At 45.8% G+C, this 13,487-nt stretch overlaps 1 protein-coding gene across 1 annotated transcript in view; it reads left to right on the forward strand.

Annotated features, from left to right (window-relative positions):
* LOC110525067 (obscurin) overlaps nt 1-13,476 on the forward strand; it is a 54,672-nt gene extending 41,196 nt beyond the window's left edge. Inside the window, exons 47-70 of the mRNA XM_036989306.1 lie at nt 24-153; nt 1,970-2,072; nt 2,186-2,325; nt 2,439-2,551; nt 3,848-4,016; nt 4,378-4,465; nt 4,604-4,804; nt 5,087-5,147; nt 5,360-5,437; nt 5,665-5,837; nt 5,953-5,979; nt 6,079-6,231; nt 6,333-6,378; nt 6,499-6,567; nt 6,727-8,488; nt 8,611-8,739; nt 8,829-8,951; nt 9,143-9,310; nt 9,455-9,560; nt 9,784-10,023; nt 10,338-10,555; nt 10,692-10,788; nt 12,377-12,526; nt 12,691-13,476. Coding sequence (XP_036845201.1) covers nt 24-153; nt 1,970-2,072; nt 2,186-2,325; nt 2,439-2,551; nt 3,848-4,016; nt 4,378-4,465; nt 4,604-4,804; nt 5,087-5,147; nt 5,360-5,437; nt 5,665-5,837; nt 5,953-5,979; nt 6,079-6,231; nt 6,333-6,378; nt 6,499-6,567; nt 6,727-8,488; nt 8,611-8,739; nt 8,829-8,951; nt 9,143-9,310; nt 9,455-9,560; nt 9,784-10,023; nt 10,338-10,555; nt 10,692-10,788; nt 12,377-12,526; nt 12,691-12,871 — 4,725 coding nt within the window. The 3' untranslated portion in view covers nt 12,872-13,476. The remainder of the gene's footprint in view (nt 1-23; nt 154-1,969; nt 2,073-2,185; nt 2,326-2,438; nt 2,552-3,847; nt 4,017-4,377; nt 4,466-4,603; nt 4,805-5,086; nt 5,148-5,359; nt 5,438-5,664; nt 5,838-5,952; nt 5,980-6,078; nt 6,232-6,332; nt 6,379-6,498; nt 6,568-6,726; nt 8,489-8,610; nt 8,740-8,828; nt 8,952-9,142; nt 9,311-9,454; nt 9,561-9,783; nt 10,024-10,337; nt 10,556-10,691; nt 10,789-12,376; nt 12,527-12,690) is intronic.
* The last annotated feature ends 11 nt before the right edge of the window (nt 13,477-13,487 follow it).

Consider the following 13,487-nt stretch of genomic DNA (forward strand, 5'->3'; position numbering starts at 1 on the left):
TGTGAAATCTTGTTATGTTTCAGCTGTGGAACCAGTTGGGTAGTGCCAAGAGTAAAGCAGAACTGTGTGCCACCTTCACACAAGTGATTGACAGTGAGCCTGACCAACCACAGGTCCTCTTGACCAACGGTAGGAGAGTTCCACCCAATCAAGGTAAATGTCCACCTGGGAGTAAGGAAGCAGGTTTTGAGAAGAAGGCTGTCTACACTATAAGACATGGTTAATAGGATGACAGTAATATATTTAAGCAATAAGGCCCAAGGAGGTGTGATATATGGCAATATACCACTGCTAAGGACTGTACATAGCCGCGGTATATTGGCCATTTAGTACAAACCCCTGAGGTGCCTTATTGCTATTATAAACTGGTTACCAATGTAATTAGGGCAGTAAAAATATTTTTTTTGTCATACCCGTGGTATACGGTCTGACATACCATGGTTGTCAGCCAATCAGCATTCAGAGCTAGAACCACCCTAGTCTATAATATAGGATAAAGATCCCCAAGGTCCAACTCTTACTTATCCTTGTCTCTCATGAGAAATCAGTATTGTGTTATCCCAGTTTTATTCTGTGGACAATATAAATGTAGTGTTAACTGACGAGGGATTAGGAAAGCACATGCCATGGTTATTCCTTAGTTTCACCTCACTTCACTTTACCTCAAACCACTTCACTTTATCTCTGTTTTCACACTGTCAGTCATCATTGCCATTCCTCATTTTCAATTTGGATTGTCTCATTACCTAGGTTACACTTTCTCTCCCATGTCCTTCCAAAAACCCTTAAAACCATAAACACTTCCAGTCACCTACATTAGCAATCAACATAGATATCATATCATTCGTAGTTGTACATATTCATGAAAGACATTGATACACTTTAGTATTGGATGTTTTGGTTTGTGTTTTCATCATGTTTCCATCTTTCAGAAATGAATAGTATTGGAACGGACTGGGTCATTTGCCCCCATTTGACTGATCTTGGTGAATTTCCAAAAAGCTTTTCCAAACAGGAGAAAGAAGGGGCCATAGCTCATTTACATCTAGGAGTGTTTACCAGACACATATTAAGCCTGGTCCAAGACTGAAATGCACTTTCAATGAAGATTCTCCATTGATCTTGCTTTTTAGTCCATGACTAGGCTTAATCTGAGCCTGGGTAACCCCCCCTCAGAGTCCATATCAGGACCTACTTACATTTAATCCATATCAAACACTGTGAACACATTTAAGTCACCAATTACATTCAATTAGTCAATTTATTTAAATACATATGATAATAGATCACTGGCATTGCAGTATGTATAAATTGCTTTCCTTCATGAGCTATGATTTCACCTCTAAGTAGTTTTCCTTTAGACTTTTGGACACCAATTGATCATGTGACTCCATCCATTCTCTGTAACCCTGCTCTCCATCCCACTTCCTCTGTATTCCCCTGAGCAGGAAGTACCTTACAGAGCCTTCATCATGTAAGTCTTATCATGTTCCCAGTATCATGGACCCAGTGCATGTGGATGGGTCCTCCTCTCTCCTCTCCAACGCACGCCCAGCTAACTCTCCACTCCTACCCATACAAGATGGTCATGTGCTGGGCATTAGGCGCTCCTTATGCCCCTCTCCCCCATGTGTCCATGTCTTCCTGTTCATGGGCTGATTTACAAACTATTGGGTGTCCGTCAAGTCTGGAGGTAAGACGTGCACTGGTAATTATGCTTATGTGAGTCTGGAGGTAAGGGTAAGTATGTTCCTAATATTTGCTTTTATCATATTTTTCACATTCTATATTTTTAAATAGACAGTTGTTAATGCCTCGACACGCTTCTCCTCAGTCAGAAGTTGGCATGGCTTCAAAAAATATGTTCAACTTAAAGGCCAACTGATATGAAGTAATGATTTTGGATTCTAAGACTCTAACAGAACCTAAGGACATCAGTCTGTGAGTGATGCAATTGTGCTTCCTCCAGACTCAGATGGCTGGTCCACTGCCATGGTGAAACAATGGCTACAGACAGATTTCAGCCCCACATCTATCGTCAAAATGCTCTTCCAGCCTGGATATGCTAAGCCGTGAGTCTACCTGCCAGAACTGTGATACTGTACATGATCATACTACTGCACCGTCTCTCTCTCTCTATCCCAATATATGCACCGTCTCTATATTTTATCACAATAATATACAGAGCTGAGGGTGGCCCAGAGGAAAGGGACCCCACCACCAGAGGCCACGTGGAGGTGCCCCAGTTCCCCAATGATCTTGAGGAAAGACCCGAGGTTGAGGAGGAACTTTATGTCCCTGAGACCATACAGGAAATGCCAACAGGTACTTGTACTGTGCACACTCACACTGTAGTTCATTGTTTTTGTTTTTGAAGTGGCCACTGTTCCTAAAACTTGAATAATCTCACAGAATTACTTAACTTCCTGTTTCCTCAGCTCCTCCCTCCACTCAGGTGCCGGCAGAGGACCTGTGTGTGGAGTCTGGCCAATCAGCTACCTTCACCATCATCATCACAGGAAGGCCAACCCCCGAGATTCAGTGGTACAAGGTAGGGAAGCTTCAAACCGATGTGCCTTCTCAATCTAAGACCACCATCAACTGATTCACTGTTATAAATAACTTCATACTAACCTTTATTATGATATGACATGCGCCATATCATTTCAGCATATCTGACACTTATCAAATGAGCAGTAATCTATACTGAACAAAAATATAAACCCAACATGGAACAATTTCAATGATTTCACTGACTTACAGTTCATATAAGGTAATCAGTCAATTGAAATAAATTCATTTGGCACTAATCTATGGATTCCACATGACTTGGCAGGGGCACAGCCATGGTTGGGCTTGGGAGGGCATAGGCCCACCCATTTTGGAGCCAGGCCCACCCACTGGGGAGCCAGGCCCAGCCAATCAGGATTAGTTTTTCCAGACAAAAGGTTTTTATTACAGACATAAATACTTCTCAGTTTCATGAGCTGTCCAGGTGGCTGGTCTCAGACAATCTGATATATGTGGAGGTCCTGGGCTGGTGTCGTTACACGTGGTCTGCGGTTGCAGTTGTGAGGCTGGTTGGACATACCACCAATTTCTCTAAAACAATGCTGGAGGCTGCTTATGGTAGAGAAATGAACATTCAATTCCCTGGCAACAGCTCTGGTGAACATTTGTGTGGGCAGCATGCCAATTGCACGCTCCCTCAACATTTCAGACATTGTATTGTGTGACAGAACTTTACATTTTAGAGTGGCCTTTTGTTGTCCCCAGCACAAGGTGCATCTGTGTAATGATCATGCTGTTTAATCAGCTTATTGATATGCCACACCTGTCAGGTGGATGGATTATCTTGGCAAATGAGAAATGTTCAAATAACGGGGTTGTAAACAAATTTGTGTACAAAATGTGAGAGAAATATGCTTTTTTTTCGAATGGATAGATAGATAGATAGATGTCTGGGTATCTTTTATTTCAGCTCATGAAACATGGGACCAACACTTTACATCAGGGCTGTCCAACCATGTTGCTGGAGAGCTACCCTCCTGTAGATTTTCACTCCAACCCCAGTTGTAACCAACCTGATTCAGCTTTTCAAGTAGCCAATTATTAGAATCAGGTGCGCTAGATGAGGGTTGGAGTGAAAACCTACAGGATGGTAGCTCTCCAGGAACAGGGTTGGACAGTCCTGCTTTACATGTTGCGTTTGGATTTTTGTTCAGTATATATGGATTCTGTTGCCTTTGTAATATTTGGTATCCTCCTCTACTGCCGGGAGTCTGAGACCCCCTGTGTTGTCTTAGAAGCTGTACCTTATTACTGTGTCACTCTTATATGATTGGAGGATGGAGAGGAGCTGTTGGCCAATGAGAATGTGGAGGTGGTCCAGAATGGTGCCCGCTGCTCTCTGACTGTACTGTACCCGGAGAGCGAGGATGGTGGCATCTACACCTGCTGGGCCTATAACGACTCCGGACACACATCCTGTCAGGCTCAGCTCACAGTGGAGGAGGGTGAGGCCTCAGGACACACCTACGCAGTTTCTCAAATGATTCCCCTTTCCCTTCTACTGTAGTGCACAACTTTTTGCTAGAGCCATCCCACTGAGTACACATTGGTTGAATCAATGAAATTACGTTGAACCAACGTGGAATAGATGTTGAATTTATGTCTGTGCCCAGTGGGGTATGTCTTTCTGTTCACTGTCCTTATTGTTACATTCATTCAAGCTAGCTGATGCCAAACCTTCGGCAGTTTTACCACAATATGCTTGGAAGGTGTGCATCCTTATCTGAAACCAACTTAACACCACATACATGATATTATCTGTCTGGACTACCTGTGACTGCATGGCCATGGTCCTCTTTTCTGCAGGTCCACTGGAGTCGCAGGAGAGGGAGGTGGAGCTTGGGAAGAGGAGGAAGCTGCTCTCTGTGTATGACGTCCATGAGGAGATAGGGAGGTAAATACAGACTTTTTTGGTGTATCCTATTTCCCAAGTCTGCAGTCAATCTGCAACTGTGGAGACTTACGCTCCCTTTAGCTGTGTCCCAATTATCTAAAATGTCTTCCGTCCGTTGTCTTATCCCTGTGTCTGTAGAGGCACATTTGGGGTGGTGAAGCGGGTTACCCACAGGAGGACTGGCGAGGGCTTTGCCGCCAAGTTCCTGCCCCTGAGGAGCAGTACGAGGACCAGGGCCTTCCAGGAGAGAGACCTGCTCTCCCGGTTGGCTCACCCCAGGGTGTCCTGTCTGCTGGACTTCTTCTCTACACGCAGGACCCTGGTCCTGGTCACTGAAGCGTATCCTTCACCATGGCTTTTTTAGCCACTTCCACATGCAGTCTTCTGATGAAGAGTGGAAATGTAAATAATAAAACATACTGTAGCTTGTGAGCTTGAACAACTTCACCTGCACACCGTGTTTTAATAAAATCTGTACTATTTTGTCTTTCACATCTTTTCTTTGGTGCGAATAAATTAAACCTGGAGTAGGACATGGAACATACCAACAATAAAAAAACAAATATGTGCTCAATTTGATCAATGTATAACACTGTATATTCTTCTTAATACCATCTATAGCTGCTCTACTTATGGTCTTCTTGATCATCTGCTGTTGAAGGGATCGGTCAGTGAGATAGAGGTAAAACATTACATCTCTATTCTGTGAAGGGCGGCAGGTAGCCTAGCGGTTAAGAGTGCTGGCTGGTAACCGAAAAGTAACAGGTTTGAATCCCTGAGCTGACTAGGTGAAAAATCTGCCGATGTGCCCTTGAGCAAGGCACTTAACCCTAATTGCTCTGGATAAGAGCGTCTGCTAAATTATGCTTACAACCTGCCCGTATGATATACCAGGTGCAGATGTACGTTCAGCAAATCCTGGAGGGAGTTGGTCACATCCACAGCATGAACATACTTCATCTGGACATCAAAGTAAGCTCTTCCTACATCCATATTCATAAACCAGTTGGTATATTTCATTTGATTCTTAATATACATTTTGTTTTGTGTGCATTGAAACATTTCAGAATGGTCATTCACTTGAATTGACAGCTTAGTCATGACATGATCAATTCCCTCACATAGAAATAGAATGAATAGAACAGGTTTTATTTATTCTACTACTATGTTCCCGCACCCACTGTCTGTAATTCACACAGCCGGACAATATCCTGATGGTGTTTCCACCCAGAGAGGAGATCAAGATCTGTGACTTTGGCTTCTGTCAAGAGATGGACACTTCCAGACACCAGTATAGCCAGTTTGGCACTCCAGAGTTTGTAGCACCTGAGATCATACATCAAGACCCTGTCACTATAGCAAGTGATATCTGGTAAGCTAAACGTACTCTCTGTTTCAGTACATCTATGCTACTGTTTGTGACATTCCTGTCATGTAAAGGTACAATGTGATGATTTATCACTACAGAAATGTCTTATCTTTGTTAGGTCCATTGGTGTTGTGGCGTATTTATGGTAAGTACTGATTTGAGGTTTGATATTATATATTAGTTTGTCATCATACATGTAATGCGAGTGAGCGTTGACCGGTGAAATCATGCTGTGTCCTGGCAGTCTGATGTGCCGCTGTCCGTTTGTGGGGGAGACGGACCGGGCCACTCTGCTGAGGGTGGGGGAGGGGACACTGAACTGGGACGCACCTGACCTCACCTACAGGAGCACAGAGGCCCAGGACTTCCTCCGCATGGTCCTGCAGCCAGACCCAGAGTAAGATACACAACCATTGAAATTAATAAAGATCCCCCCCCACCCTCGCCGTAAAAATATATCATATGGATATAACTCTAAATTATTTGTTCTCTCTTCAGAAAGCGACCAACTGCATTTGAGTGTCTGGGGCATGAATGGTTCCAGGTAAGAGTTATACAATTTGTTTACTGGTATGTCTCATCCAGGGTTGACAGAGACGAATGAAATACATGGAGGAAAAACAATTACTCTTGCCTAACACATTCTGTCATTTTGATTACACAGAGCGAGGATGAAACTGATGACATCAACACAAGGGCTCTGAAAGTCTTTATCTCAAGGAGGAAATGGCAGGTACAGTAATGAGACCTGCAGACTTTCAACTCTGTCCAGTGCAGTCTTTCTTGTCTCATCTCTCTCTTTATATCCAGTGTTTTTTTAACTGTCTCATGACAGCTTTGTATGACTGTGCTGTCTTCTCTTTCACCTGCGTTATCTCCCCCCGCAACCCAGCGTTCTCTGACCTGCCTGGGCTCGGTCCTCACCCTGAGGTCCATCCCAGAGCTGCTCGATGCCCCTCCTCGGGAGACCTCTGTCACAGCCCCGCGGGACCCCCACGAGCCCAGCAGCACCTCAATGAGCAGCGGCTCCTCCTCGGAGTACGACGAGGCCGACGCCTGGGACTTCTTCCACCACAGCACCACCACAGAGGACGATGAAGATGAGGATGAGGAAGACTTCGATCTCTTCATGGAGAGAGCCAGGATCCCTGAGCCCTTCGCCAAGCTTAAATTGGACAAAGAGGAGGAGGAGAGGATCATAGAGGAAGAGGAGATGGGAGGACAGAGGATCGTGCTAGAAAGGAGCATAAGCAGGCAGTCCGTAGGGTCCTCGGACACCTCCAGGCAGCCAACCCCCCAGAGGGAGAGGAGGGTCAGCCGAGACAGCAGCCCATCTTTGTACTTCTCCGAGGGTGATGACAGCTCCGTTTCCGGGAGTGAAGGAGGGCGCATCGCCAGGAGCAGCCTGATCCACAGCACCTTCTATGACAGCTCCGCGCAGCTCTCGCCCATGTCCGCCCGCCACATGACCCTCAGGGACAAGTTCCAGGCCAAAAAACAGGAGAGGGGCCGCAAACCGCACCGCAGCAGCCTCTCTAGCCGCCTTAACGAGCCGCTCATTGAGTACATGGAGGACGAGGGAGATACCAATCACGGGCAAAGGCGAGGGTCTTTGCAGTCGTCCATGCTCAAGTCTTGCTCCTTCGACAGCGGGGTCGGCCTCTCGCACAATGCACCCCCGCACAGGAGGAGCAGGTCGTTGGACGACTACTCCCGACGCTCACCAGGATCCACCAAACGCAGAGAAGAGGAAGGTGCTTTGAGTCTTAAGGAGGATTTCACTGATGAAGAGGAGGACAAGAGCTTAGTCGTTGCCCCTCCCCAGATCAAAGGTAGAAGAGGTTCAGTGGCAGTGGCTCCCGCGCAGCTTATAGCCAAGCTTCAGAAACTGGGTGCAAAATTGCCCCATGCTGGTCAAGAAAAGAGCCCTATGCCAGAGCAGGGGAGACCAGGGGAGGAGGAAGTGGAGAACCTGGCTGGCTCGCAGGGCTCCCTGGCTGAGTCCTTCATCCTCGAGCATGGCTCTGAGGCCTCCAGCAGGCTGGGCTCCTGTGAGGATATGTCCCACGGCCGCCCTTTTGCCACACATAGAGGGAGAGCAGGGGATGAGTATGATGACCAGGAGGAGCCCCTGATCACCCCATCCCCCTGCTCCCTGCTCCAGGCATCTGAGGTTGAGGATGCTGAGCAGGAGCCCCAGCGCCGGAGAGGCCAACTTCAGATCCCACCGAGAAGGACAACACACCCCAACCAGAACCCAACGGACAGAAATAAGGGTCCGGTAGAGAGAAAGGTCCTGCCGGTGAAACCCAGTCCCAGTCTGTCCATCAAGGCCCCAGAGAGGCCCCCAAGGGCCAGAGACACAAAGGCACGACTCCAGAGGCATGCGTCCACACCGGCCCTCCAGGCCAAACCGCCCACGGGGAAGTCTCCTAGGATGTCACCCAAAGTTGGGTTAATGAATCTGTTCCGCAGGCAGTCCTGGGCAGGGCATTCCTACTCCCAATTGGAGGGCGCGGAGCAGGGACCCACACTAGGGGAATTGGAGCCCCAAACCCCCACCATGTCACTAAAGAAAAAGATGAGGGCATCAGCCTCTAGCCTCACCAAGCTGTTCACTAAATCGTCCAGCAAGGAGGACTTAACGAAGGGAGGTGAGCTACCGTACAATTTTGTTTAGTACACTTTTTAAAATGAGATCTCTCTCATGAGGTGGAAACCTTTTTTCAGTTAGTTCTGATGAATCTGAATCTTTATGTTTCTTGGTGTGATGCAGGGCCAAAAAAGGGTTCATATCCTGTTCCGCCTGAGCAAGAGGCAAGCCCTGGCTTGGAGAGCCCAAAAAAGAAATCCAAGTTCTTCTCCTTCAAAATACCTAAAATACCTGCATTCAAAAAGAACAAAGGTCAAGTATATATACACTCAATTTACAATCTATTCAGCAGGATATTGTCTTTGTGCAATTCTAAATGTGTCTTTCTGTTTTCTCTCCAGAAATGCCTATCCGCCCCACCAGGCCTGATGTGCACCAGTTGGAGGCAGGTGGATTTCTGCTGGTATGGAGACCAATGCAGTCCAGCGACCCAGTGGTTTACGGTGTTCAGTACAGCACAGATGGTAAAAACCCACTGCTTACAGATCACACAGAATATTTCAATTTTGTACAAAAATGCATATGTCCAGGTGAAGTGAAGCTACGCTAACCTTAACAAGTTTATCTTGTTAACAACACTTTCTACTGGAGTGGGCAACTGGTGATGACGATCTCAACATGTTGTTTGAAATGTCCGTACTCTGTGCTGCCACAGGTGTGGAGTGGAAGCTCCTGTCGGAGGAGGTGACAGACAGTTGCTACGTGGTGAAGGACTTACCCAGAGGAGCAGGATACGTGTTCAGGGTTGGCTGCATCATCAAGACAGGCACGGGACCTTTCAGTGACCCTTCTCCACCTGTTGTTATGGCAACCCATCCTGAAGGCAAGACAATTCTAAATATAGAATTTTGATTTCCTCATGCAAATGTATATGTTTATTGGTGATAGTCTTTGATGTTCTGTTTTAGTGCTCCCTCTCCCTTGTTGAGTGTGTGGCCAGACATAATACTTCTCCTTTGAACTACAGAGACCCACATTCCCCTCATCCAGACAGAGTCCCCAGGTTCAAAGGGCAGTAGGTCAGGAGGTCAACCTAGCCACAAGACCTACAGCTTCCTCTCGGAGATCAACAGGTACTGAATATCTATACCGGGTTAGGAAAGTTGCAGTTTCTTATGGACGACGTGAATGTGTACTAATTTAGCATATCTAAATTAAAATGTAAACCCTTGCACAACAGCATACACATATTTTTCTAAAAGTTATTACACATCTTTACTTCATGGCTGCAAGTAGCCTAGACAGATGTGTGTGCAATGTCTCTCACCACTACTTGCAACATTTTGTCCATATCAGGGGCCGTTTCAGCGTGGTGACCCAGTGTCAGGACAGCCAGAGCCAGCAGCTGTTTGCTGCCAAGATCACCCCCTGCAGGCCAGAGAAGAGACAGCTGGTGCTCAGAGAGTACCAGCTGCTGAAGAGGCTCAACCACCCCAACCTGGTGCAGCTGCACACAGCGTACATAACCCCCTACTACCTGGTGCTCATCCAAGAGCTGTGTGCCGGCAGAGAGCTGCTCTACAACCTGGCTGAGAGGTCAGACAGACACACCATTGAATATGATCGCTGCCTGCTTTACATTACGACATTACTTAGTAGTGTTTGGGGGTGGTGTGTGTGTTGGACTTGCATCTTACAGAGTATCAATGGTGGTTAGTGAAAACCCCATGCAGAAGATGGGTTTTATATAAACAAAAAGGGAGTATACTTCACCTCCCTCCGTCCCTCACACCCTCCCTCCGTCCCTCACACCCTCCCTCCGTCCCTCACACCCTCCCTCCGTCCCTCACACCCTCCCTCCGTCCCTCACACCCTCCCTCCGTCCCTCACACCCTCCCTCCCCCAAACAGAGACCTGTATTCTGAGCTCCATGTCGCAGAGTTGCTGGCTCAGATCCTGAGTGCTGTGGACTACCTGCACGGCCGCCACGTTGTCCACTTGGACCTCAAGTCAGACAACATGCTGGTGACGGACGGCAACATGCTGAAGATCGTAGACCTGGGCTCCGCTCAGTCCTTCACGCCCGGACAGACACTCAACATAGAGCATATTCAGGGACAAGAGAAAGGTACAGCAAGAGGATGACTTGGGACGATTACCAGGAAGGATGACGTGTTGAACGATATATTAACTGTCACATACTGATGGAGACGTTGTCATGTAAAACTCTTATGAAGAATTTTCTCTCTATCATGTTTTGTCAGTTTACATTGTCCTTCCTAAAGCTCCGGAAATCCTTGACGGACAAGGAGTCGGACCTGAGACTGACATCTGGGCTATTGGGGTGTTAGCTTTTATAATGTAAGTATAGAAAGACACATGGGGATTAATTTATTTAGCAGTATTTACACAATGTTTAGAGCCCCGATTGCCCAGGATGCGTCAGTTTGATCCTATATACAAAACACTGAGTATACAAAACATTAAAAACACCTGTGCTTTACATGATATAGACCGACAAAGTGAATCCAGTTGAAAGCTATGATCTGTTATTGATGTCACTTGTTAAATCCACTTCAATCAGCGTAGATACATGGGAAGAGACAGGTTAATTAAATAAGGATTTTTAAGCCTTATTGTGTACAGTGGCTTGCGAAAGTATTCACCCCCCTTGGCATTTTTCCTATTTTTTTGCCTTACAACCTGGAATAAAAATAGATTTTGGGGGGGGTTGTATCATTTGATTGACACAACATGCCTACTGCTTTGAAAATGCTAAATATTTTTTTGTGGAACAAACAAGAAATAACACACAAATACAAAACAAAAATAGAAAACTTGAGCGTGCATAACTATTCACCCCCCCAAAGTCAATACTTTGTAGAGCCACCTTTTGCAGCAATTACAGCTGCAAGTCTCTTGGGGTATGTCTCTGTAAGCTTGGCACATCTAGTCACTGGGATTTTTGCCCATTCTTCAAGGCAAAACTGCTCCAGCTCCTTCAAGTTGGATGGGTTCTGCTGGTGTACAGCAATTATTTTCTTTAAGCAATGGCTTTTTTCTGACCACTCCTCCGTAAAGCCCAGCTCTGTGGAGTGTACGGCTTAAAGTGGTCCTATGGACAGATACTCCAATCTCCGCTGTGGAGCTTTGCAGCTCCTTCAGGGTTATCTTTGGTCTCTTTGTTGCCTCTGATTAACTCCCTCCTTGCCTGGTCCGTGAGTTTTGGTGGGCGGCCCTCTCTTGGCAGGTTTGTTGTGGTGCTATATTATTTCCATTTTTTTTTATAATGGATTTAATGGTGCTCTGGGGGATGTTCCAAAATTGTGTATATTCTTTTATAACCCAACCCTGATCTGTACTTCTCCACAACTTTGTCCCTGACCAGTTTGTAGAGCTCCTTGGTCCTCATGGTGCCGCTTGCTTGGTGGTGCCGCTTGCTTACTGGTGTTGCTGACTCTGGGGCCTTTTCAGAACAGGTGTATATATACTGAGATCATGGGACACTTAGATTGCACACAGGTGGACTTTATTTAACTAATTATGTGACTTCTGAAGGTAGTTGGTTGCACCAGATCTTATTTAGGGGTTTCATAGTAAAGGGGGTGAATACATATGCACGCACAATTATTATTATTATTATTTATTTTTACATTTCACTTCACCGATTTGGACTATTTTGTGTATGTCCATTGTGTGAAATCCAAATAAAAATCAATTTAAATTACAGGTTGTAATGCAACAAAATAGGAAGGGGGATGAATACTTTTGCAAGGTACTGTATGTGTGCCATTCAGATGGTAAAGGGGGTATGATAGCAGGTGCCAGGAGCACTGGTTTGTGTCAATATTAGGAAGGTGTTCTTAATGTTTTGTATACTCAGTGTAGAGTAATACTGCCATGTATTCCTCTTTTTGTCCTCTGATGTATCCTCCCTCTAACCATCTAGGTTGAGTGCAGATAGCCCGTTCCACTCAGACCTCAACTGGGAGAGGGACAGAAACATCCGGAAGGGGAAGATCCAGTTTGGCCGATGCTACCCTGGCCTGTCAGAGGCAGCAATCACCTTCATGAAGAACACACTGAGCAACAAGGCCTGGTGAGTCCATTGGCCACATCTTAGCCAACCAGGTTCTATACGTATTATTTGAGATAGCCAAGGGACACCCAAAGTTGTTTCATTGAGGGGTAATTGATTGGTGGTGTTAACGTTACAACAACCAGAACCAACCGTTTCAGAATTTTTCCGATGTGTTTCCTCAGGGCCAGACCCTCAGCGGCTGAGTGCCTCCAGATCCCGTGGGTACGGGGTGAGCGGGCCACCTCCAAACACAGAGACTCCATCTTGTGTTTCTCCACCGACAAGCTGCAGGCCTTCCTCAAGGAGAGACAGGTGAAACGAGACCAGGTCCGCACCAAGCTGCAAGGCCCGTTCTTCCATTGATCTGCTCTTCCAGTAGACTGTTATGAAATACATGAACTGGACTTGGATGCCTCTTCATAGCCCAGATCCTGGTCATAAATATGTGATGTCTTACAAATGTTAACCTAAAATGGAAACTGGTCAAATGTGTATGTATTAATGGCTGTCTAAAGTTAAGTGTTTGTCTGAATGAGTTTGGCTTTGGTTGAATTACAGCGTCATGATATCAGGGAAATGTTTAGTTAGATGCTTTATGCAAATACATTTGCACGAGTTTGAAAACTTGAAAACGTTGTTCCTTTGAGTTTGCGGCATTGGACATGACAGAAGTTAACATTTAATGAGCTAGATTTGTAGATTTTGTGATTTATTAGCCAAAGCGACAGATAAGAGGGTTCATGTGCCCAAAGCATAGCAAGGGCCCCTACCAGCATAAAGCTTTGTCTCACAGAGAGAGGAACGTTGAAATCCCTATGGGTAGATACATATAGACAGATATTTAAATATACACTGTATAGATATTTAGGAGTGAAATATTGACACGATTGCAATGTTTTACATGTTTTCAATTGTCTTGTTATATTGTATAAATGGAGAATAAGATCATGAGTAAATCAAGCATTTTTGATGACCGTTT

This window comes from Oncorhynchus mykiss, chromosome 1 (assembly GCF_013265735.2).
Source record: "Oncorhynchus mykiss isolate Arlee chromosome 1, USDA_OmykA_1.1, whole genome shotgun sequence".
NCBI lineage: Eukaryota > Metazoa > Chordata > Actinopteri > Salmoniformes > Salmonidae > Oncorhynchus > Oncorhynchus mykiss.